The sequence below is a fragment of the Anas acuta genome, chromosome 20 (genome assembly GCF_963932015.1).
Source record: "Anas acuta chromosome 20, bAnaAcu1.1, whole genome shotgun sequence".
Taxonomy (NCBI): Eukaryota; Metazoa; Chordata; class Aves; order Anseriformes; family Anatidae; genus Anas; species Anas acuta.
In genome coordinates this window covers 8,394,446-8,419,650 of record NC_088998.1, presented here as the reverse complement: position 1 = coordinate 8,419,650, position 25,205 = coordinate 8,394,446, and the positions used below count along the sequence as shown (strand labels likewise).

General features: G+C 47.1%; 1 protein-coding gene across 4 annotated transcripts; it reads left to right on the top strand.

Moving 5' to 3' along the window:
* The first annotated feature begins 2,523 nt into the window (after positions 1-2,523).
* Positions 2,524-23,800, top strand: LRRC8A (leucine rich repeat containing 8 VRAC subunit A). Of its 4 annotated transcripts, XR_011089227.1 has the most exons (5): positions 2,618-2,772; positions 3,953-4,078; positions 13,152-15,315; positions 18,202-18,968; positions 19,768-23,800. XR_011089227.1 is itself a non-coding variant. In XM_068657343.1 (4 exons), exons 3-4 carry the CDS (start codon positions 13,159-13,161, stop codon positions 18,475-18,477), a joined length of 2,433 nt encoding a protein of 810 aa, XP_068513444.1. In that variant the 5' UTR covers positions 2,524-2,665; positions 3,953-4,078; positions 13,152-13,158; the 3' UTR covers positions 18,478-23,800. The 4 variants fall into 4 exon arrangements, 3 of the variants coding, with proteins under 3 accessions (XP_068513444.1, XP_068513443.1, XP_068513445.1); XM_068657343.1 differs by having other exon boundaries at positions 2,524-2,665; positions 18,202-23,800; XM_068657342.1 differs by having other exon boundaries at positions 18,202-23,800.
* Positions 23,801-25,205: the final 1,405 nt, after the last annotated feature.

Here is a 25,205-nt window from a genome sequence, read left to right as displayed (position 1 = left end):
CTACAACACTCGGGTGGAGAAGATGGTACCGGGGAAAAGGAGCTCTCGGGTCACTCTGAAGTACCAGGAAGGAGAGGGATTTGGGGGACCGGTGCCTTTCTTGCAGTGGCTCAGAGCCAGAGGTGCCAGAGGATCGTGGCCACCTGGGAAAATAACGCAGCCTGTTGTTCAGATGGAGCCTTGTACCTGGAACAGGGTAATTAGTGTGGCAGGGCTCTAATTACTTTGGCACGGCAGTGGCAGTGAATTTCTCTTTGAGTGCAGGTCTCAATCATTTTGAAAAAAAATTATTTTTATGTCAGTTGGGCACTTTGAAAAATTTCAGCCTGCAGGCTTCATGTTGTTACAGAGAACAGTTTAAAGATACAGAAAGTGAAGGCATCTTCATTATGTTTATCAGGGGATAATGACCAAGTGTCCATGATATAACCTAAAGTAGGACCCTGTAGTATCATCCTGCTCCTGGGCTGCGGATGGCCAGGGGGACAGAGAGCAGCCTCAGAGGGGGATTTTGGCAGGTATGCAGGAACTGAACTCTCCACCAGGTGTGTGAGAGGTGACAATTGCTCAAGTGAGGCGTAGAGAGCAAATTATCTTCTCTCGGCTTCCCTTTTCCTTTTGTGACAGGGCATTACATGCCCTGATGAATCAGGTCATGTAGCTCTCCTGAGTGATGACTGTCTCTCTGTCTCTCTCAGTAGGAAAAAGTGAGGCACGGGGAAGGAAGCGGCTGACGTCCGCTGTGCAAAGGTTCCCAACTCCTGACACGACATCCCGCCGCCAGGCCCACAGCATCACTGCCGTGACTAAGCGGGAGGGAATTTCTGTGCAGGCAGATGCAAATGCTTTGTTTGCTAAACTTCTGTTTAACGCAAACACTGAAACAAACAACTGGAAAGAAAGCTTTTGTTTGCTCCTGTAAGGATTTCACAACACATCCTGAGACAATTTTACAGCTCAATCCCTCCTGCTGCCCTAATCTGGGATTGTTTGACCCTGAGTTGAGCTCACTAGACATGCTAAACCAGCAGAAAGCCATTCTGGTAGAAAAAAATGGGCAGTTTTCTGTCAGGTTCGTGAGCTGAATAGGCCCAGGGCCGGGTGTGAGTGTTAAAGACACAGCTATGACGTGGAGACCTGGGCAGGGCCCAGAGCAGAAGGGAATGGGGGGAAGAGGACATGGGCAGGAGTATGAACTCTCATCCTCTTTGACAGGATTTGGCCTTTATACTGGCTCAACTGTAACGTGTGACTTCACCTTAATTTCCTCTTGAAATAAAAAAGAAAGCATATTTTGATTTAAGTACATCTAAACATAAGCAATCCTTAATGTCATATTTTCCAAAAATCTAGCCCTTGCCCTGTGTTAGTTATTGTCTCCAAACCTGTCCTCTGGCAGGCAGAATCAAAGCTCTTCTGGTACAGGTCCTGTGCCCATGACTACAGAGATATTAAGACCAATAATGTTCCTAGAAAGCCACAGATATGCTTATTTTACTACAGCAGCAATCAATGGTATATACAAGTTAAAATTGGCTGCACTTAACCACTCAGAACTGCTTTTTGTACACTGATGAAATTATAATGAATGCCTTTGAACTATCCTTTATGAATATTTTAAAAAATGATGTTGCCCATCGTCCTCTAATGAGTCAGCCAAATGAAAATAATCATGAGTGGATCAGCCTGCTTTTTTTTCAGGCCCCACAGAACTGCTGGTGGATGTACCCTCACCACACAGCAGTATTCCTATTCCCGCAGCGAGGAAACGAATGCTGTGTTTTTAGTGGTCTTAGTTTGCTGAACTGGAGAGGAGGAGGCTCGGGGGACACCTTATTGCTCTCTACAGCTAACTGAAAGGAAGGTGTGGGGAGCTCAAGGTCGGCCTCTTCTCACAGGTAACCAGTGGTAGGACCAGAGGGAATGGCCTCAAGTTGCTTCAGGGGAGGTTCAGGTTGGAAATGAGGAGACATTTCTCCTCAGAAAGAGTGGTCAGACATCGGGACGGGTTGCCCAGGGAGGTGGTGGAGTCACCGTCCCTGGGGGTGTTCAAGGAGAGGTTGGACGTGGTGCTTGGGGACAGGGTTTAGTGGGTGACACTGGTAGTAGGGTAATGGAAGGACCAGGTGATCTTAAAGGTCTTTTCCAACCCTTATGATTCTATGATTCTCAATGAGAAGAATGGGGTTTTCAGCATAGAATCATAGAACATTCTCCTTTAGAATGTTTTCCATAGGTGGGTTCTTGAGGAATGAGTGGTAAATGATGATTAAATGATTGGGTAACAATGTTAAAATATTTTTGCTCTCTTATTAAATAGCTTTGATGTTGATGCTGGTTGTGTCCACTATAAACCGTAAGGCAGAAGTAAATCTTTTCATACAGGATTTTTTTTACAGAAAGGGTTTGGACTCCAAAATACAACTGTCCACCACAGGCCCGGGGCTGAGGCCAGCGTTGGGGCTGCCCCTTTAAGACTCCCCATTTTGCCACCTGCCCTGCACCAAGATGGCGCCCACGCCTTCACCATCCCCCCCCTCCTCATTACACCCCCCCCCCGCTCCCTGCGTAAAGATGGCGGCCGCTGCCCTTCGTGCCCGCTCCCAAGATGGCGGCGCCCTCCTCCCCTGAGTAGCGGCGGCCGCCGCCATGCCGGGCGGGTGAGGTCAGTTCCTGGGTGGGGCGGCCGCGGTGCGGTCAGGGCCGAACAAAAGGAGCCGGAGCCGGCGTGAGGGAGAGAGGGAGGGGAACGGGACGGGACGGCGGGGCCAGGTGGGTGCGGGCGAGTGGCGACGGTGAAGGGTGGGGAGGGGGGGGCTGCGGTGCGTCCCCTCCCTGCGCCCCCCTCAGGAGCCGTGAGGGGACGGGCAGGGCACGGCGGGGTCCGGGGGTGCCTGAGGGGGGGATCCGTGAGGGGATGGCGGAGCCCCGGGAGGATGTGCTGAGTAATGGGGCGCCCCCCGTGCCCGCCGCCACCGCCCTGACAGCCGGGGGGGGACCGGGGCTGGCGGCCCCCGGGGGTGTGGGGCGAGGTCCGGGCTCCTTCCTCCCTTCCCTGGTGGTGGGGTGGGTCGGGGCTGCTGGCTTGGCTTCATTTCTGGCTGCTTTCCAAGCGGGTGTTTTGTCTTTTTTATTAAAATTTTCTTTATTTTTTTTTTCCCTCACAAAATGTGGGGGGACGTGGTAGCTCGGAGGGCAGGTGTGGGGTTGAGGCGCTGCGGGTGTGAGCGGGGTCCGGGGGTGGCGCTGAGGCTGTCACCCGAGGGGACGTGGGGAGGGAAGGTCAGGTCGCGGAGTCCTCTCCTTTCAAGCTTTCCTTTGCGGCAGGCTGACTGAAATAGAACCGCTTTGATTACGAGTGGGCCACTCCAAAATCTGCCACCCCCAGTGCCAGCTTGGGGAGCGGGAGGAAGGTCTTCATAGCGGAGCATCTTTACCTGTTATTTTTAGTGATGCATCTTCCTTTTCCGGTGCTTTTTTTCACCTCTTGTTGACAAAACGCTGTCAGAAGTTCTGCAGTCCTCCATGGCTGGGTGCTTGGGAGATCTCTCAAAGCCCTAGGGTCGCTCCCTTGCCTGCTTTCCCATGCCCCGTGCTGACATGCAGGAAGCAAGGAAAAAAACAGCTGCTGTAATTCTCGGTGTGGTGCTAAGCTGCTGCTTTTAAGGTGAATGGTCGTAGATATGTGTCGAGAAGAAAGGGAGCAGTTGCTTGAATCCAAAATTGTAAGGGAAATGAGCTGCATTTTTGGATTCCTGTTGGTAACGTTTGAAGTAATTTTGAACGTGTCAGACTAGAAAGTAGGTAGTAAAGCCATGAGTTGTTTTTCTCATCTGTAAAAAATCTAGACCTTTCTTCCAGGAGGTTAATCCCTTTTAACCAGTTTGGGTCTTAACATGGTCCCTCTATGAACTTGATTCCCCCTTTGCTGATAATCTCTGTTTAATTTCAGGGAAGCTGTTCCCATGGCGTGTGGGGAATGCAACGCTTCAGCACCCGCTCAGGATTCAGCCCGCAGGAACATCATCCACTTCCAGCACAGAGAACTGAAGTGCAGATAGCAGAACCCAGCTGCAGGGTAAGGATTTCAGGCCAGCTCTTGAGTGGCGGGGTAAAGACAAAGTAATTCACTAGAACGGGACTTAAATGACTTAAATGTAGTTGCAAAGCACAGGGCGGTGGTGAGGTCACTGATAAAGAGCAACGAACAAGGTGGTGGATTGGAGGATGATGTGGGGAGTGTAGTGGTGTGTTTACGAAGTCTGTGAGTGCTTAGTTTGAAGATGAAGAATGAGTACAGGAACTGAGCGTTGTTCAAAGCAGAACGTAACTGTTACATTCACCCATATGTGTAACTCCTGGCCACATAAACCTTGACTTCTCCTTGTCTTAATCATCCAGTATCCGAAAGCTGTATGCGCTCTGTTCAGTTTGGTGGCTGTTCTGTTTCCTGTAGGATGACGTTTTTATCGATGTAGAGGCAGCTCCTAGATAACTCTGCCCAGCTGACTAAGGAGTGCACTTGTTTCCCATGTGTGGCAGGCAATGGCAGGGACTAGTTGCAGGAAACTCCCTGCTTCCTTGGTTTTCCACTAGGACAGCGTTGAAAGGTGCTGCAGAATTGCCTGCTTGTCTGCAAGATGAGAGATGCAGTCCAGATCGTTCTGAGCAATTGAGAGGTGCAGTATGCTGCTTCCAGAAAAGAAGTATCCCTAGGACTTATCGAGTGTTCTGGTTAGTGTTCTGGCAGTTGGCTGCTTTGTGTTTTTTTTTTGTGCTGATCCTCTCATGGTATTTGGAAACCCTAACTTTATTCAAAGACGATGTGTATAAATAATTCCTTAAGATATGCCAGAAGCCATGTGTTAAAAGCTAATGCTTCCATGTTTGACATGTGGAGTGCTTGAAGCCTTCCAGTGATGATTTACTGGAATGCAGCAACTCTAAGCATTCGCTAAATGCTGCTGACATTCAGAAAAATATTCCGTGGTTTGTGGTGCTCTGATGTTTTTGTTTTTTTTTTAATCACAAAACTTGACTGTGTAAGTTAGTGTTGCTGCTGTGTGATCAGAGCAGGCTTGATCACAGCCTTCATGTAGTTCTTCCACATCGTAAAGAAAGATTTTGTGCAGCGGGGTATTTAAAAGGGAAGCAAAACTCACTTCCGGTGTTAAATTGAGCTTCTCTGGCCTCTCAGAAAACGAGGAGCAAGCGGAGCGTGGAGGGGAAGGACTTAAGAATTTTGTGGAGGCTCCTCAATGTAAGGGGATGCAGAGCGATTGTTCTGATAATGATCAACTCTGAACATGCTCTGTTGCAGTGCAACAAGCCTTCTCCCTGCATTTTTTTCCCAAGTAAATGTTTTCAAAACTAACCTCAGCTTAGGATATTCAAAGTGCTACTGAGCTGGCATTTAACGGGCTACGTGGTTTGAAGACATCTTGAAATCTTCCAAGCAGCTTTCTCCTGAAACTGTAGATAAGATGTGTGTGTTTTGTATTGCAGCTTGAAATACACTCGATACAGCTGGGTTACTTATGGCCCCCTTGCTGCTATCAAACTGCATCTGCGACTAAAAGCTGTTCAGTCGTGACCTCCCTGCTGACATAATAGTGCTTCCTCCTCCTGCCCTAAGCATTGTTAACGTTTGCTGTAAAATTACCTTGGCAATACAAAGCTGCTCTGTTGTGACGAATTTGCAACCAATTTCTTTAGCTACAGCCTACCTTTGTGCGCAGTAGAGCCCTGCACTGGACTAGTTGCTAGGTTCTGCTTTAGGTTTGTGGCTTTAGCAGCTCTGTGATTGCAGGTTAGATGGCCTGTCCCTTATCTCTCACATAATGCAGTCAGAATGTTCTGAGCTGGAAGTCACAGCCAGTGTCTTGAAGCTTATGGTCCTGAAGGCAAGTTTTGTAGGGCTGGGGGTAAGTGGGTAAACACGCACATACTCCTCTTCTTTTGTCAGGCCGAGGCTAAATATTATGGTGTTGATAGCTGGTGTCTTACATTGCTCTTGTCTAATCATCTTTGGTTCATCTCATTGGGTGTTGCCACAGCTGTTTCCAAGCTAATAGGTTTGTGTGTGTTGTGTCAGTCTGTCAGCAATCAATTATGATTACCCTTGCTTAAGAGTTTTCGCTTGCTTTGAATCTAGTGTCTTGATTTCTTAATCTCTTGTTAGATCTGTCAGAGCTCTGCTCTGCCCACCATTTGTCTTCAGCTGAAAACAGTTGTTTACCTCTTCTTGTATCAGTCTCCAAAGCTGGAATTAAATGCCGAGTAGGCTCTTGCTGCAGCTGAGGGGCTGCTTGAAGCTGGTCTGGTTGTTCCAGGTTAACACTGTGGCTATTTTTTAATCTTAGTTACTAACAATTAATAAAATCACTTGCATTTGTCAGTATGTGGGGCTGTTTTGCAGTGTCCTGTGGGAAGAATGCTGTTATACTTTTCCGAGACAAGTTCCAGTGCCCTGTCCTTGAAGCATCTTTTCTATGGCAAAGAGAAAATTAATTTTGGACAGCAAACCTGTGCCCCTGTGCATTCATAATGCGTGAGCTGACGCAGGCACTTTTCTCTGGTTCACATCACTGGAGCAAGGCATCTGACAGCGCTGCTGTTCCCACAGCTGTATCCCCCTGACATCCCTGGGCCAAGTGGTGATACAGGTAACTCCAGAGAATGCTCACTTCCCTGCAGCTGGGGCAGAACGCTCTCAAAAGGCAGCAAACGGGGCAGGCCAACCCAGCTCTGATGGTGCAGATGTTCTTCCGTGTACTTGTTAGGACAGGCTTGCCCGTGTGCCGTAAACAGGAGCTGTTGCACTGGGCTTAGGAAAAGAAGGGCAGTCCTGCATGTGGCAGGCAGAGTCAGTTAAGAGGTTCCTGTGAAGATTGTAGTGCAGGTGGGCTATTTTACTGAAGCTCATGAAATCAATAAGGAAAAAGGTGTTACCCAGCTAATTTGTTTAATCCTTCTGTATCCATTGGCTTGGGTGGGGCTGCATGCTGCATACAGACTGGTGGATGGTGATGTGAAACCCTCCTTACTTTTCTCAGCATCGAGTTTGGCTGTTCCAAGTGAAGAATGTAAGTGCTGGCAGCTGCTGTTCCACTCTTCTACCTGCTAGTCTGAATGGTACACACACGATCCTTTGAATTTTATGTTTGCTTTTCTTGCTTGGAAGTTTTGTTCCACAGGAGTTGTGTTTTCTTTTTTCCTGCAGAAAGGACCAATTGTAAGGGTCATGGTTTGTTCCAGACTCTGGCATCTGGCTTCCTCGCTGTTTACTTCTGTAAACAGTGAAGGACAAAATAACTTGAGACTTACTCCATCTCACGGCTTGGACTTTTCCAGTTATCACATGGCTGTCCCTGTGCTTGGAAGGTTTTCTGAGGGGTGCATGAAAGCAGCTCTGTTTTAGCCTTCTCTTTTTATTAGAGTCAGAATTAAAAGAAAACATGGGGGAGGGGACACAAATTGCCATTCCCATTTCTGACTTGCAAAGCTCTTTGCATTTCCCAGTGTTTGAACAAAGAGCTCTGTGTCCTGCCCTCCTTTAGCATTTCAGGTGGCAGCATGCTGGTGAGGGAAGCTGTGCTGTGTTGAAAGCTTATTGCAACATGTTGTAGCTCGTCAATGATCAGGGCTATAGTCTTAGGAGCATCAGTGTTTTTCTTTCCCTTATCTACCTCTGATGCTGTCAGCAGATGAACAACTCCCTGGTTCTCTGGGCTTCTGATAGGTAAGAAACTGTCAGCAGTGCTCGACTGCTGCTTTGCAGTGCGAGTCCTAGAAATAAGGCCCCTGAGAATTAAGAATGTGTAGTACGAATGAAAGAATTGCAGGTGGCCGACATACAAGACATCCCTGTCTGCCCATACAGGTTTGTGTTCTGAAATTGCCTCCCTGGGAAGCTGCCTCCCTGGGAAGCTGCCTCCCACTGAAGGTAAGGACTTCCCTGATTTCAGGGAGGACCTGGAAGTAAGGGATGGAAACTCAGGAAATTCTTGGGGGGCACGTCATGAGATCTTGCATGTAGTCCTGTTCTGCCGGTATCTCCTTCAGTAACAGAATGGCCAGCCGAAAGAAGAGGAGGCTGGATAAAGTATTCAGCGAATGATGAGTCAAGCTGACAAAGTAGCCAGAGAAACTGAAGAGTAATGTTCCTGTTCACTTTGTCCCTAACTGGATAAGGTCAGCAGCTGCAGGCAGGAATTTAAAGCACAGCTCAGCCACGTGCCTGTCTACAGTAAGTCCATCTCCACTTGTGTAGATTGTGGTGGTTTTTTGTTTTTTTTGATAAAGAAATCATCCAAAGGAGAGGATACTCATGCTCCTGCAGCAGTTTCTCTGTTTATTCCTTGCATTTGTTAAATATCACGGGTCCTGAGGCTTGTGGAAGGGATTCATGCTCCTGGCTCTGTTAATCTGACTTACTGGGTAAGGTTGGTGCTGCTATTTGAGCTGGATACATTGTCAGCTGGATACGTTTAATCTTGTTTCTGAATGATTCCACTCTTTAGGTGTGGTACACTCAGAAAGTCCCTGTTCTTCTAAGATGAGTGATTATCTTTCTCCTCCAGGTGTGTCTAGTAAAACATGGGATTAGTACTCGGTGATGCTTATGGTTGGTTGAAGTCTGGGTAGTTTTGGCAGGCTGTTATGTAAGCCTGGAACTCCCTTTTCTTCTGTTGTCTCGGCCTGCTCAGCACCAATGCTGTACGTGGTGGGTCGGTGCCCAGCAGCTGATGTGGGGATGGCACACTAACGGGGTTTGTTCATATGGAGTGAGCTCTGCCCTTCTTTCTGAGGCTGCATGGTGAGAGGAGCAAACACTCTGCTTCTGGAGAGGAGAAGTGGGGTGCAAACTTGGATCCAGGTAAATCTGCAGGCACTGGAGAGAGACGTAGTATCTAAACGGGGAATGTGTGCATTGCAGAGGCTTCAGGAGTGTGTTTGTGGGCTGGATGGCAGGATACATCGTAATCCTGCTGTATGAGGGAGGCTTTAGCGTACAGGTCTCTCTCCCTGTGTGGTCTCAGATGTTGCTGCTGCTGCTCTGGGGTGTTCCAGCCTGGCTCCTAATCGTGGTGCTCGAAGCAGCACTGCTTCGGTGCAGCTGGAACCCTTGAAGGTGAAGTCATTTCTTAACTGGGGGAGCAACTGCTCACGAAACTGTGGTAGCTTGTAGAGTGCTGTGGAATGTGAAAGCTGAAACACCTTTGAGACAGATACACACAGATTTATTTCTCAGTGTGCAATACCTAAAACCTGCCTATTTAATTATGCCTTTTGAAAGCTTCCTTTGGCTTCTGATAAGTCTTCAGGGCTTGAAGCACAGACATTCCTACCTATTGGCTCATGCAGGTTTGAGATCAACCTTAAAACTTGAAGAAATCACTCTTTCAAAATCTCCGTATCAGCCCTCCATGTGGTGGAGGTAACTCCCTTTGGAGCAGATCCCCTGTTCCTGAGCTCCAGCTGAAAAGGTCTGCAACCTGAGCTCAAATTTCTTCACCCAGCCTGTTCAGATGCAGCACTTCTTTCCCAGTGTAAGGCTGTTCCTGCCCATAAACTCCTGTAGTCCACACGCTGAAGTTGGTGGCACTCTGAAGCACCATGAAAACCGCTGCAACTGTCTTGCACGTCTTGCCTGGGGATTCCTCCAGCTATACAGCACGCAGGCTGAAGTTTCATCATCTGGTCTTTGGGTTGCCCTCTGCAGCAAACTGCTCACACAGCTCCCTCTGCCCATCCCACTCAGCTCCTGTGTTCGTGCTCAGCCCTCAGTGAGGCTCCGTGACCCAAGTGACTTAGAGAACGGCGCTTTTTCTCAGGAAACACTTTCCTGCTGACAAAGCACGCTGGGGTTCAGTTCCTAAAGAGCAGAGGCTTGAGATCTCTGCAGTTCTCTTGCTGTTCTTAAGGAGCTTGGTCTGGTTTTGGTCATGAGGGTGGTAAATTTTGTTTTGGCTAGCTGTTCTCATATGAAGGTTGTTCCTAGTCTTAAACCAGAATAATATCCTCCTAAATCACTATTTTGCTGCCTGTGTACTTGGTGAGAGTCTGGGTTTCAGCCACCTGCTTCGTTTCTGTGTGGTGGTGGGACCCTTGGTGCCCCTGGGAAGAATCCTGTGGTTTAGGGGAGCATCAAGTGGCAGAGGTGGCCCCTGAGAATCTGATGTGAAACTGCCTGCCCCAGTCCAGGAGGGAGTGTTGCAACACGAATCGTGTTCTGAGGCGATTACAAAATGGATGACTACAAAATAAAGACAACACTTGCATCTCGATGCAGAACACTCATCGGCCTTTCAGGAACTGGAACTGGATTGCGTACGTGGGAAAGCTGTGCGAGGAGGGACGCAGCTTTTCCTCCTGCTTTCTCCAGTTTTTGGTGGTCACTTCTCCCTTTCGCTGCAGATGCTGTAAGATAAGATAAGACGCGGGGAACTCCAGCTTCTGTGAAGTGATCCCTTGTTTTATTGCTGCTCATCTGGGATTTGAACAGGGCTTTTGCCACTGCCAGGAGGAGTGGGGACTGGCTATGAATGTCTTTTTTCTTCCTCCAGTGACCCTATCATTGTTACTGGAGGGCAGGGGATTTCCTGCTCCACTGTGTCAGGGTTTAATCGCTGATGCTGAGCGGTGATGGACTGCCATGGGACATGGAAAGAGATGACTTGTGAGCTGCCTTGGAACTGCACAATGTAAAGGCAGATTTCCTACCCCATGTGACTGGTAAATAGAATTAGGGAGCCTGCTGCCCTAATTGCTTGCTGCTTTCCTTCCCAGCTGTCTGGAGGTACAAATCAAAGTAAACACAGTCAGACTGTTGCAAGAAGTAGTTAAGTGTTTCCTGGATTGACCAGAACTAGCAACCCAACCTACAGCTCAAGTCTGGAAATGCCTTCACCGTGAGACTGGTTCCTGAAGAGACCTCTTCCCTATTTCATAACCCTGCCAGGGACAGCTGCGAGTGACCTACCAATCCCTACAGAAGCTTCTCTACCAAGAGTAGTGAAGCACAGGAAGGAAAACGAAAGGATCTTTGGGGACAAGTTGTACCCAGGCAAGAGAAGTGCTTTGTTTTTGTGTTTTTTTTTTTGTTTTTTTTTTTTTCTTGGTGTAGTGCCGGAGTAAGGAGTTGTTTCAGCAGGGAACAGTTGTTTAACAAACAGCATCACTGTCCTCACTGCACATTCCTGTAAGGAAAAGAGGGATGGGATCCTATGCAGCCCTATGGGAGAGCAACGAGTGGTGCAGCAGCATCTGTTACTTCTTAGATGTAGTTTGGAAGGAATCGCGACAGAAACTCTCCACCACATCTGGGCTTTCCTTGTGATGGATGTACGCAGGGAAGGAAGCTGAGGCACAGCTGAAATGCCTTACCCGGGCCTTGCAGCACGCTAGCAATGAGACTCAAGGGGGGCTCTGCATTCTTGGTCAGCCCTCTTATTCTGGCTGTTCAGTTTTGCCTGCTCGTCCCTGTCAATGTGTAATCTTCAGACTTGCAGGAGGAGCTTCAAACCCATTCTTCCACAACGCAAAGAAAACCCAGAAGCTTGAGTGGTTTGTGATCGCGTGAGTTTACTGGTTGGTAAATTCATAGATGTGCTGTTGTACCTTGTCTTAGTGAACTTCCAAAACAGACATTGCTGCTTTCTTCCAACATTCCCTCCTAAAAAAAAAAAAAAAATAAATAAAATTATCTAGGGTTACCCCAGCCTCACTATGTTGGTGTTCTGCCGTTTATTTATTGTTGCAAGTGGCAAACCAGGGAACAGCATTCTGTATTCAGTGTCCCTAGGGCATGTGGTGCTTCTGGAGCTCGCATTAGGAGGGGCTTCCTTAGCAGTTCTGTGCTGGAAGTTAATTTTAAATAAAAACTTCAGCTCCACCAAAGCAGATGGTGTGGGCACGCTGACTAGCCAGTGCTATATAAAAACCCACTGCTGAGCCTGCAGCCCCCAGGGGCTTGTCAGGACCGTGTCTGAGTGTTACAAGGAAACGTGCTCGAACCTTTGGTCTTCCTCCGTTCTGGCTGAGTTGATGGGAGTCTCAAAATGACCGAGAGCTTTGTGCTTCTGCTGCTGAACTTTGCCAGTAAGTGTGATATGGTAGCACTGCTCGCCATGAGAACAAGGTACAACGATTTCGTGAACTCTCGTTTGTGCTGATCATTCATCAGATACATGGAAAGTTCTGAGCTTGCAGTTCCATGAATCGGTCAGGCTTCTGGGTTTTCTGTGGCTTGAGGAAGAATGTGTTTGAAGTTCCTTCTGGAAGTCTGAAAGACAGAACGAGCACTGCCACAAGGTCCCCGCTTCCCAGAACCTTTTGGTTTCCTTTGTGACACTTTAAATCCCAGCTGAGATGAACTGTGGGTGGGAGTGGTTGCTCAAGGAAGTGAGTTTGTATTTAAGTATGTCGCCCCCTTCCTATACTTCTGAAGTGAATAAGACAGAGCAGCTTTTACAGGATTTCAGTAATGAATCTATCAGAGGGCAGGTAATTAACTTTTCCTTGGGGAATTGATGGAGAGAGGAAAGCCACAACTTATGTGGAAGGAAAAGGCATAATATTGGGCAACTTTGTTCTCTTTTCCAGATTTCTTGATTAAACATGTTGAGTTGCATCTGTCAAGTGGTTCTAGGAAGTATAACTCTAATGCTGTTTGAGTCATGCAGTGCAGAACTATTAGCTCTGTTAAAGAGTAACAGACTCATGACCGCTATGCCGTGTGTGGGGGTTTTCTCTCCTAACAATGCTGCCAAATTCCTTCATCCTGAAATAAAATCCCCAGATAAAACTGCGAGCTCCCAGATCCTGCTCTGGCAGTGTAGTTTAGGCTGCTACCGGGAGCTTGCTGTAGGTGTGAATTTCTTAACCGCAGACTCCTAATGACAAGTATCAGTTCTGATGGCTTGTGACAGCTCATTTGTCAGGGAAAACAAAATAACTTCACAGCCTCAGCTGCAGCAAATTACTCAGAGGTAGCTTCATTTATTGGTGTCTGAGTGACTTGAAACAGGGACTCAAATAATTCCACTCTTGCTGTGCCAGCACTTAAAACGTGAGGTTTCCTGATACCCTCTAGAGAAGCAGAACAAAAGAGGTGAGGTTAGTAATGCCTGCCTGTGTTTTCCTTTCAGGTGAATCATGATTCCAGTCACTGAATTGCGATACTTTGCTGACACGCAGCCAGCGTACCGCATCCTGAAGCCATGGTGGGACGTCTTCACGGACTACATTTCCATAGTAATGCTGATGATCGCAGTGTTTGGAGGGACACTTCAGGTCACCCAGGACAAAATGATTTGTTTGCCCTGTAAATGGGTTACCAAAGACTCCTGCAATGACTCTGTCAGAGGCTGGACAGCCGCAGCCCCAGAGCGCACCTACTTTAACTCCAGTCTTGTTCCCTCTGCTGATACGGGGCCGACGGGGATCCGGTATGATTTGGACCGGCACCAGTATAACTACGTGGATGCGGTGTGTTATGAAAACCGCCTTCACTGGTTTGCCAAGTATTTTCCTTATCTGGTGCTGCTGCATACTCTCATCTTCCTGGCTTGTAGCAACTTCTGGTTCAAATTCCCACGGACCAGCTCCAAGCTGGAGCACTTTGTGTCTATTTTGCTTAAGTGTTTTGATTCTCCGTGGACAACGAGGGCATTATCTGAGACGGTGGTGGAAGAGAGTGATACCAAGCCAGCATTTGGGAAAATGAATGGCTCCATGGACAAGAAATCCTCCACAGTCAGTGAGGATGTGGAAGCCACTGTTCCCATGCTGCAGAGAACAAAGTCTCGAATTGAGCAAGGGATCGTGGACCGGTCTGAGACGGGAGTCTTAGACAAAAAGGAAGGTGAGCAGGCCAAAGCACTCTTTGAAAAAGTGAAAAAGTTCCGAACGCACGTGGAAGAGGGAGATATAGTGTACCGCCTCTACATGAGGCAGACCATCATCAAAGTAATCAAGTTCATCCTGATCATCTGCTATACCGTTTACTACGTCAACAACATAACGTTTGACGTTGACTGTAAAGTGGACATTGAGAGCTTGACTGGCTACAGGATGTACCGCTGTGCTCATCCTTTGGCCACGCTCTTCAAAATCTTGGCGTCTTTCTACATCAGTTTGGTGATAGTCTATGGCTTGATCTGCATGTACACGCTCTGGTGGATGCTGAGGCGATCGCTCAAGAAGTACTCCTTCGAGTCTATCCGGGAGGAGAGCAGCTACAGCGACATTCCTGACGTCAAAAATGACTTTGCTTTTATGCTCCACCTGATTGACCAGTATGACCCCCTGTACTCAAAGCGCTTCGCTGTCTTTCTGTCGGAGGTGAGTGAGAACAAACTGCGGCAGCTGAACCTCAACAATGAGTGGACTCTGGAGAAGCTGCGCCAGAGGATCACCAAGAACTCCCAGGACAAGCTGGAACTACATCTCTTCATGTTGAGTGGCATTCCCGACACGGTTTTTGACCTCATTGAGCTGGAGGTCTTGAAGCTGGAGCTCATCCCTGATGTCACTATTCCCCCAAGCATCGCCCAGCTCACCAGCCTTAAGGAACTATGGCTCTACCACACCGCTGCCAAAATTGAGGCTCCAGCCCTTGCCTTCCTGAGGGAGAACTTGAAGTCTCTGCACATTAAGTTCACAGACATCAAGGAGATTCCTCTTTGGATTTACAGCCTGAAGACACTAGAGGAGCTTCATCTGACGGGGAATCTGAGCGCTGAGAACAACCGGTACATCGTAATAGATGGCCTGAGGGAGCTGAAGAGGCTGAAGGTGTTGAGGTTGAAGAGTAACCTCACCAAGCTGCCACAGGTGGTGACGGATGTTGGCGTGCATCTTCAGAAGCTTTCCATCAACAACGAGGGCACCAAGCTCATTGTTCTCAACAGCCTTAAGAAGATGGTCAACCTGACAGAGCTGGAGCTGATCCGCTGTGACTTAGAACGCATTCCTCACTCCATCTTTAGCCTCCACAATCTGCAGGAGATAGACCTGAAGGACAATAACCTCAAGACCATTGAGGAAATCATCAGCTTCCAGCACTTACATCGTCTCACTTGCCTTAAATTGTGGTACAACCACATTGCCTACATCCCCATGCAAATAGGCAACCTCACCAACTTGGAGCGCCTTTACCTGAATCGGAACAAGATCGAGAAGATCCCTACCCAGCTCTTCTATTGCCGAAAACTTCGGTATTTGGATCTCAGCCACAACAACTTGACTTTCATACCGCCAGACATAGGACTCCTCCAAAATCTGCAGAACCTGGCTGTGACAGCCAACAGGGTAAGTGGGAGAGAACCTGAGCATTCCTGAGTAGTAGCTCTTACTTCTTTTGTCTCTGTGATTAAACATGGTACCCTGGTGTGTGAAATACTCCTGGCACTGCTGTTCTGTTTAAATTCTCAAGTCTTTGTTCCTCTCTGAGGGTTTTATCTAAGACAAACAACTCCAGGGGCCCTTCTTTGAGCAGCTCTTGTTTTGTATCGTTTCTTATCTTCCAGTGAAATTGCTTTTAAGTGGCAGTTGGAGGCTATTTCATAAATCCTGTCTTAGTTGTTTCTCTGCAGTTGGAAGCTTGTACTCTCTAGACTGACATCAGCTTTGGGCTTAAAATGAAGGTCTGAGAAACCATAGTCTTAATTTAGCACCACACCTTAAGCCACGTGTGTACACTGTGACAGCAGCCATCTAGGGGGTGTGTGGCTCACAACTTTGCATGTAGCACTCCTCGTTTCTGGGGAATACTCTATAGTTCAGCTGGATGTGAAGGTGAACTTGATCCTGAGGGTAGGGGACGTGGTGGCACCTCGCTGTGCCTCACGCTGGTGGCTGCGTGCCTTCTTTCCTAATCCCACGTAGAGGAAGTCTGAGCCCTAGGTGTCCAAGTGCAAGGCAGGTTAGAAGGGGTGGCTGTGTGCTGTGATGCCTTTGTGTCGGAAGGAGTTTAATTGCTTAAAGCAAAATGTACCCATGGGCTTTCTTGTATCTTTATTCTGCGTTTGGGATGAAGGAGACTCCACTTGCCAGGTAGCACAAAGATCAACCTGTGACTGCATGGGCTGTGCTGAGCTGAAGGACTTGTTGAGGCCTTCATTCACTCTGTTTGCTGAAGTTTGCCATGCAGAAGGCTGTAACAGAACTGCACAAAATGCAGACAGACTGATGAGTGGCTGCTGGGTTCTCAGTGAGCATGCAGTAGAACTGTCCCGGTCTCGCTGCCATATATCGAGACCCTTACTGGTGAGATGTCTCCATAACCAAACGCTGTCACGTTCTCTGAGAGAAGCAAACACAGCACCTCCAGGACTGGGTGGCTTTTGCAGAGCAAACATTCTCAAATGAAGTCTCTAATTTCTAACACAGTTCAGTATGATGCAGGGTTTCTAAAACTCCAGCCAGCTTTTTCAGGTCAATATTTGAAGGTTCAAGCCTGCTTGCACCCCTGAGGAGTAACAGCAAGCAGCAGCCACTCGACTGTCCCAGTTCAATAGCTGTTCACTCATTTTTTCCCAGCACTCATGGCCTGGGTGGCTGTGCATCAGCTTGCATGGATGGCCTAAGCTCTGAACTTCACGGTATGCACACATTGCTTCAAGTTAGGTTAAAAGCTAAAATATTTTCTCAGGGTGAGTGTGGCTGATAGGTGGAGCTTCTGAGGGTGGTGTTAAGCAAAGAGGGGGAAGTTTTTAACAACTCTAAGCTGCTGCCCTTAACTCTGTCCTATTTCTCTTCTGGCAATCTTGCAACCAGAGCTTCCTGAGAGTTAATCTGCAGTGTAGCCTCTGCAGTCTCGGGGTGGAGCCTCTCTTGGAGGAAAAGGAGTTGGAGGCAGCTCCATTTTCTGCATCAGAATATGGCACCACCCTGTTCTCTCTGCAAAAATACTAATGCAGCAGGGAAGGTGGAGCAGCCTTCGTGCCAGCGTGTTCTGAAGCAGAAGGTGGTGAGGACCTAGTGCAGCAGCTAAGCTGCTTATGTCCCTTGCAGGTGCCTGGGCAGTGCCACAATTACCCTGGGGCTCAGACAGCCTGATTATTTATGGGGAGCAGTGACAGCAAGAAACAAAAGAGCTGGTGGGCCAGGAGTTCTCAAATGTCCTTTCTTAGCAAATAAATACTCCTGGAGTTGGCTGGTACCAGTGTAGGGTTCTGGGAAGCAGGCCATGTTATAGCACGCTGCTTCCTTCCTAAACCAATCCTTGTCCCTTAAATAACTGTATTACTTTCAAGAGTCTGTGACCATTTGGTTGCACATTGCTGTTTGCATAACACTTGACAGTACCAGTGGCTGAATTTAACTGCATTTAATTGGTCTTGTTGTGGCTTTTCATTGGACTCAATCTCATTCAAAACTGATTACAGCCTGGTTCAGCTGTATCGTGCATAATTCAAGTTGTAAAAAGGCATGTCTGTGCTTAAGGGCAAATAAGTCTTCATGATGAGGCTTTAAGGAGAGAATACTGAATTGATGCATTTAATTCCTGGCCTAGTATTTGTTAAACCTTAGCTATATTTTCTTAGAAATCCTTTGGAAGGAGGTTGGGGCTGATAGAAATAAGTCTTATTAAATCAGTGATTTGAAGCCACCGACTGTTAGCTTTCCCACCACCACCTTCATGTTTTGTAGCACTGTTACTGTCCCCAGTCCCTCCCCTCAAAAAAAAGCCATACACTTTGGAGCCTAGAAAGTCCTTGCAACACTTCCAAGCCCTGCAGAAATGATGGAAGACTACTCGCAGTTCTAAGGGCCTGGAAATTATACCCACGTAGCTTCTGCTTCAGGAAATGGAAAGGGCATGCATGAAAATCCAGTGTGTCATGCACATAATTGGGAGTGGACAGCATGAAGACTGAAGAATGATCTGGTTTACAGCAGTTAATATAATAAGATCTCAAAGCTGGGAGGTGCCAAACAGTTGTGAGGTCTGCTGGCAGGGCAGTGCTCCGAGAAGAGCTGGAAAAGACCAGTGGGAGAACTGTGGTGGGAAGCCTTATGGTGTGGTGCCTCCTGCTTTGGGAACAGTCCTTGTGGTGCAAAGCAGGAGCTCACCTGAGGGAGAAGTGGATGACTGAAAACTCTGTAAAGCCTGGAACATTGTGTGCACTTGTTTGAGCTTGTTCTGTTTGGTGACTTTGCCTCTGATTGTTCTGTTTTTTTTTTCCTCTTCAGATCGAGAGTCTACCACCAGAGCTGTTCCAGTGCAGGAAGCTGAGAACCTTGAACCTGGGAAACAATGTGCTGCAGTCCCTCCCCTCCCGGGTTGGAGAGCTGACAAACCTCTCCCAGATCGAGCTGCGGGGGAACCGCTTGGAGTGCCTGCCGGTGGAGCTGGGAGAGTGTCCTCTGCTGAAACGTAGCGGGCTGGTGGTGGAGGAGGACTTGTTCAACACGCTGCCCTTGGAAGTCAAAGAGCGGCTGTGGAGGGCAGACAAAGAACAAGCCTGAGCCCCTGAAAGAAGGGGGAAAAACCTCTGACCAGCTAGAAGGAAACCCAAGGCCATTCCAGTCCCCTTTTTCCCAGATCCTCCCCTTCCTCCTCTCCAATCACTATCAGACTAGCCAAGGAGTCCCTGAACAATCATGACTCTGACTGAGGCTGCTTCTTGCCTCAGACGCAGGATGGGGAAAGCTTGGGATCAGGATGAGGATCAAGGCAGGTTAGATGGCTTCTGAGCAAGGGCCGGTGGGATAAGAGGTGTCGCTGCTCTTCTGGACAGGAGATGGGGTGAGGTGGATGGTGCTGGTGAGAAGAAATCTCCTTTGAGTGGAGGAGAACAGGAAACATGGGGATTGCTGCACTGCCTCAAATGGGGATTACACATGTCAGGGACTGAGAGTGTCCAGTGTCCTGCAAGCAAGAATCAAGAGCCTAGGAAACCTCCTGAACCTCCATCTCTGTGACACCTGGTACAGTTTCCCTCCAGCTCAGCAATTCAGTAAGTGAGGCCCTGCAGTGGGGGGTAAGATAGGACACAGACAGCTGATTTCTATTTAGACATTGGCATTAGGGTTTGGGGGGGTAAATTTATCTCAGACATCAGCTTGGATGCAGGATCATCTTTTGTTTCAAATTGTATTTCCCTCTTGCACTTGACATGCTGTCCTCTGCCCCTAGGGAAGGAATGGGTCCTCCCCCAAAACTCAGTCTGCACACTTGAGGTTGCACTATTTTAATTGTTTCAAGTCACCTGTGCTGACGAGCAGATCACACAGCATCCTTCTCCAGCTGAGGTGTTGGAGGCACTAACTGAAATAATTCCAGAGTTTAAGCCTGGTCTGAAATGGATGGTTATAGTGTAAGCGGGAGAAGATCTGGATAAAGAGCGGTTGGACTGTCTAATTCCTTCTCCCAGAAGCACTGAGTTACTTCAGGATTTGGCTTTTAAAGTTTTCAATCTGCTTTTAAATTCCTGGTATTCTGTCATGTGGCAAATGCGAACACACAACTGACCAGTGTGTCAAGGTCTCTCCCAGGGTTGATGGTGTTTATAGTGAAGAGGAATGCTCACTTTTCCTCTGCCCCCTCCCCATGAAGTCGTTAGATGTGTTGCCAAGTGTTCCTCAGGAGCACAAACTACAAACCTGCTTGATTTTGTTTTTTTATCCTGTTGCCCTGCTCGCTGTAGCAGCTGTCAGTTCCTGTTACACCTCTTGCACTACATAAGAGGCTAATCCCAATTGAACTCGGTGCTGGAAGAGTAACCTGTCCTCCTGTTTCGTTCCCCCATTGTTAAGGAGCAGCCTGAGAACCCTCTGTGGACTGAGCTCTCAATCCCTGGGACAGAGCAGCCTTTATTGAAACAAGCCTGACCTGTTTGGTATCGTTTGACGAAACCCTGCGCTGGCAGAGGTGAATAACTCGCGATAGCTGCTGCTAATCGTGTCCCCGAGGCGGGGTGGTGAAGGTGGGTGCCTGCAGGACGCCCTAAGTCTGCGCTTTTCCATCAGAAGGAAGAGGAGAGGCTCGTGGACTTGCAGGCCTGGGTTGCAATACCCTGCATCAAGCTGGTAGGTCGTCTGCGAGGTGGAGTTGCTGCAAGCTGAGGCACCAAGTGTTTCGGAGGCCTCCTGTGTGTATGGAAGGGGGAAGCTGCAGCCGGCTCCAAGAGCGGTTTCCTGGCAAAGGGCCAGCGAGAGCACTGGCTTTAGCAAATCCCGGTGATCCCTTGGATGTTGGTGCAGTAGGGCACACGCTATGGCTTTCTTCATCAGATGTAAGATATGAAATATGCACACTAAATACGCCGAAACCATGGACAATGTTAAACGGGCTCTGGATTTGTTGATGTTCAGACGCTTAAATAAAGCTACATTAAAATCTAGGAAATCTGTTTATAAAACTGCTTTTAAGGAGGATGCAAATTCTGCCTCCCTTAGTTCATCATGAGAAGTCTAAACAGTCCAGGGGAGCAACAATAATTAAATCTCGTTATCTGGAAGGCAAGGCACTCTAAAAGCTCTTCTTGTTTGTAACAGGGTTAGCCTGGTGAAATCCTGTTAGGGTTGGGGCCGCTGCTGAAGCAATGGGGGAAGGAAGCTACTCCAAAATGCACTGCATCAGGGCAGACGCTGGCGCTCAGAAACATTAATGCCTCTTGGATTGGACTCATTCACGCGAGCGTTTTGGATTGATGGGAGAGGAATTGTGAGGTGGGCTTAATGCTGCTTAAGTAAGGCAGGAGTGGCTTTAGGCTTAGCTAGGGTAATGCTGTTTTCCAGGCGGTCCCTCGTGGTGGCTGCAGGGGCAGGGTGAAGGGTGTATCGGAGGGTGAAGGAAGCCTTTTTTTCTTCCTTATTTGGTGCCAAAATATTGTGCTGGAGAGCAATTGTAACTGAATGGAGGCTTGAACTCTGTATTGTATTCAAGGCCATTGGGTAATTGGTTTACAACGTGTGCGTTTTAGGCTAGGCAGGGCTGAAAAGGCATTGCACCTGGCAGAGTCTTAACCTAGCTTAGAGGAGCAGAATTTTAACCTAGCTTATGGGAGCAGAGAGATTTCTCCTGTGTGTCCAGCTCATCGTAGATGAGTGCTTTGACTCTTGATTTTAGGGACGATGCTAATTATGCAATTAAACTCTGTGCAGCTAGGCTAGAATTTTCTATAAGCAGCCCCTGCTTATGTGCTGCAGTGCTTCTAGAAGCTTGTAAGTCTCCTGAACTGCGTATGTCAGTGCTGAACTCATTGGAGAAGTGGGCAATATTCCGCTAGAAGCAAGAATCTGTAACTTCTATCAAATAACAGAGCTATGCTGCTGCTTGCTGAGTAGACTGTCCTATGCCTGAGGTCTACAAAGCAATTTTTAAGATAGGCCAGTATTGATCATGCATGGGAACACTAGCTTTTGGCTCCTATTTCGATATTCCAAGCTCAATTTTTCAATCATGGCTGCTAGGGCTTGAGATAGATTCCTGGGTGGCAAAATTGGAATAAGCAGTCTGATAAGTTCCTGTACCACAAACACAGGTGGCACGAAAATAAATCGCCTTTCTGGAAGATGACATTATTTATCTGCTCCTGACATGTGCTTTTTGGTCTTCCATGAAATAGATACTGGTTCCAGAGTATCAGTTTCCAATGATGAAATGGAAGAAGCTTTAAAACTTCAAGGATAGGGTCTAAACCACGAGGTCCTGAACATGTTTGCTGCTTAGGACTCCAGCAAAACTCAACCCACAGCACAGTGAGTCAGTCCACTTCCCATACCAGCCTGGATCACTCAGTTTGAGGGATGAGCTTACGTCAACAATCCCTCCTCATTTGCAAGCATTCGGTCAGTGGATATTCTTTCAAGTCTGAAGCTTAGCTTTTTCTGACACAGATCTGTATGTTCAGAAAGAAGTTCAACTGAAGCAGACAATCAACAGGTCAGCGTCTTATTTTCCTGGCCTGTCTTTTCAAAGCACTCTAGTTAATGGCAAAACAGATTTATTAGCTGCTAAACTATAAAAGCAACTTGAATTAAAACTGTTTCCTTAATAGCACTGCTGAGCTGAATGAGTTCTTGGAGCCCCTGTTGATCACAAGCATGATCATCCCATGCTAGGACTGAAGGTTAGTAAAATGGAATTCTACCTTTCCTGCTAAATACCCCAAAAAGTAGTAAGTTGCAACCGATTTTTTAAACTAACTGTAAGGCAAGGGATACCAAACCTATTAAATACGTTAAAACTTGCTGTATCTCAAACTATGCACTGGAATGTTAGTTGAAGCTTTTCTTTAAGATTTCTGAATTTACTCTTTGGTCCCTAGCTAATTCAGCAGCTGAAATTAATGTCCTCTGCTGGTCTGAATGGTTAAACAGAAGCCCAATACAACCTGTTACTGGTATCTTTCATGATGTGGTGTTCTTTGGTATTAATTGTCACTTCCGGAGAATGTCCTACCTCATTTTTTATTTTTCTTATTACCATTTATACGCTCCATTTAGCTCGCTTCATTTTAATTAAAGCAAGATCTTGGTGTTCATTACCATAAATAGTATTAAGTGGCTTTCTGTTGCTGAACCACACCGAGGGTCCTCTTCTTTTTGCTCTAAGAAACAATTCTAGGAATTTCAGAACAACATCGCATCCTTTTCAGGGGATGCTGTGTATGGGGAGGAAAAAAGGCTTGAATGTTGTTGATTCAACAGCTGTGACATCGTTTCCCTTCCTTACCTTTTTTCCTCTTTGGAAAGGGACTCACATGGTTTGAATTCTTCTCTGGATTTTTTTCTTCAGCCCTTCAGGGGAGGAATAGTTTTCTCATTGAGAGCTGTGCCTTCTCCAGACATTGAGGTAACTGCTCCACTGAGGCACTTGCTTCTTCTAGAGTATTTGCAATTGTCTCTGCCTGAAGCCAGCTCTTCCCTCTGATTCTTTTCCTTTCAAATGTGGAGAGCATGGAAAGATTTAAGTGCCGGCATGACTTTTCTCATTGAACAATCTTGTCATACCATAAACAGTAGCACCATCTACTCTGAAATGTTACCAAAGGTAAGGCTGTGTCAGTGCTGAATACTAAAGCTCTCAGTTTCACTTTGAGTTTTTTTCCTCCTCATTGCATCTTTTTTATTGCTGTTTGTCAACACAGCAGATCCTGTAGTCTTAATAAGCACGTGCCAAAACAGAATGGATTTTGTCCTACCTGCACTGTGGCAGTGCACGAAGCAGAACTGGAATTGGACAAAGGTACTGTTGGTCTCAAACCTTTCTCTCTCTCCATTGCTCCAGCTGCAGTGACAGGTTAATATTAACCGCTTTGGAAGCGTAAAATCCATCAGAAGTTTTGTCTGAAATCCCTTTTCAAAAGTAATTGCACTTGAATTGATGGACTCCAATGACTAAGATGAACTTTATGTGAAATTGCACAAAGAAAGGCTTAATTTGGAATTTCTGGAAATACCCTTCCGTTCCTCTCTCTGTCTCCTTTAAAGGAAGCTTATTGAACAATGGGGAAAATTTTTCAACTTAATGAGAAGGGGGCTAATTGGCCTGAGTCACTTTTAAAGCTGACAAACGCATCCATTTAAGTAAGACGCTACTCATGGCTTAAACATTGCTCACTCCCATTTTGTAGATGTGCTCGCAGGGTTGTGGTTTGGCATCTGAGACCTGCAACTTGGTGTAACATTTCAGAATCATGACATTCACTTTGTACGTGGGATTGTTTGGGCAGCTGATCAACAGCACCTCCACCTTAAGCACTGAAGGCTGCTATTGTTTTCTCGGAAAGACTTGTAAGACTGGACACTTTAACAGAATAAAAAAATTAATTTTTAATTTGCATTTTCCTTTTATGTCTGTTTTCTTTGGTTTCCTGTATGCAAAGGCACTTAGTCTCTGACGATCTCACTCTTCAGAAGACAGATGTTAATAATTCTAGCTATTGTGTAGAATTATTATTTTTTTCTCATTGCTTGAGCTCCTGTGGATTACAGCACTTTATGAATAAGAAAGATGCGCAGTGAAAGATTCTGCTCAGTGGCAAGCCTGGACTGCTTTACATGTTTCACCATCGCTTTAAGAAATGGCTGAAACAATTTACATTGCCAAATACAGATTGTTGGAGGATCGTCTGCTTGGACCTGTAGAAACTTGGGTTTTCAGGACGCATCTTGTGCTCTCCTTCCTCGGGAGAAAGGTAGGCACTGAAGTGGATGGAGTAAACTTGCAGTTGCCATAGAAATGGTGCCTTCAGCCAGCTGCTGGTAACAAACAGTCTGTTTCCTAGCTGTCTGCCTACCCCACGCACTACCTTTCTTCCTTTCAACTGGGAAATGCTGGCAGGTAACCTCTCCTCATTGAGCATCTTCACGATGTGTTACAGAGAATCAGCCTGTGACTTTCAAAGGCAGCTGTAGTTTCTGTGCAGTTCGTTTATTGCACAGAAAGGTGCTTCTTGTCTTTTGTCTTCCCTTTCTTCCTCTGTCCAAGGCTGCTTGACCACGGTGCCATTAGACCCACTTCAGCAGGCTGTGAAGGGTGCAAGTCTGTAATGCCATTTATTGGCGTTGAATTTTAAGGAAATGTTACTAGGATGGAACTAAAGGAGGAGAGGACAAAATGCCTCTTGTCATCTAAGGCCCTCTTGGAATGAAGCTGCTTTTGGCAAGCGTTTGCCAACTCTGAATAGTTGAGCAAAAGGAATGAATGGAAGGTGCCATCAGAGAACTGATGCTTGCTGGATTCCTGGGAGACTCTACTAAAGGGATGGGGAAAGAGCCCAAAGGTAAAAACTGATGTCTTTGCTAGAAAAAGCACTTTTAATCCAGATAATTCCTCCTTGTTTCTCATGAAACATTCCATCACTGCTCATACTGAAGACTTGAGGAGAGAGAAGAGATCCAGCTGAAACTGCTGCCTGCCTGCTAGTCCTGGCAGCTCCAGCAGCAGCAACCTCGGTAAGAGCACCAAGCTGCTGAAAGTGGCTGCAGGGAACCAGTGACCTGGCTCGGCTCCAGGTGGTATCAGTAGGACCTCGTATCGAGGAGGAAATTTGGGTAACTGCACTGATCAGGACGGCATTTTTAACATGTGCTTTGTCTGTTGCAGGGTTGTTCATGTCCCACGTGCTGCTCGCTCCTGTACCTGTCTTGCAGGCAGGGGCTGGGCTCTGGCAGCCTCCCAGGAATTTGCCAGAAATGCTTTTTTTTTATTATTATTATTATTTATTTATTTTTTGCCAGAGATG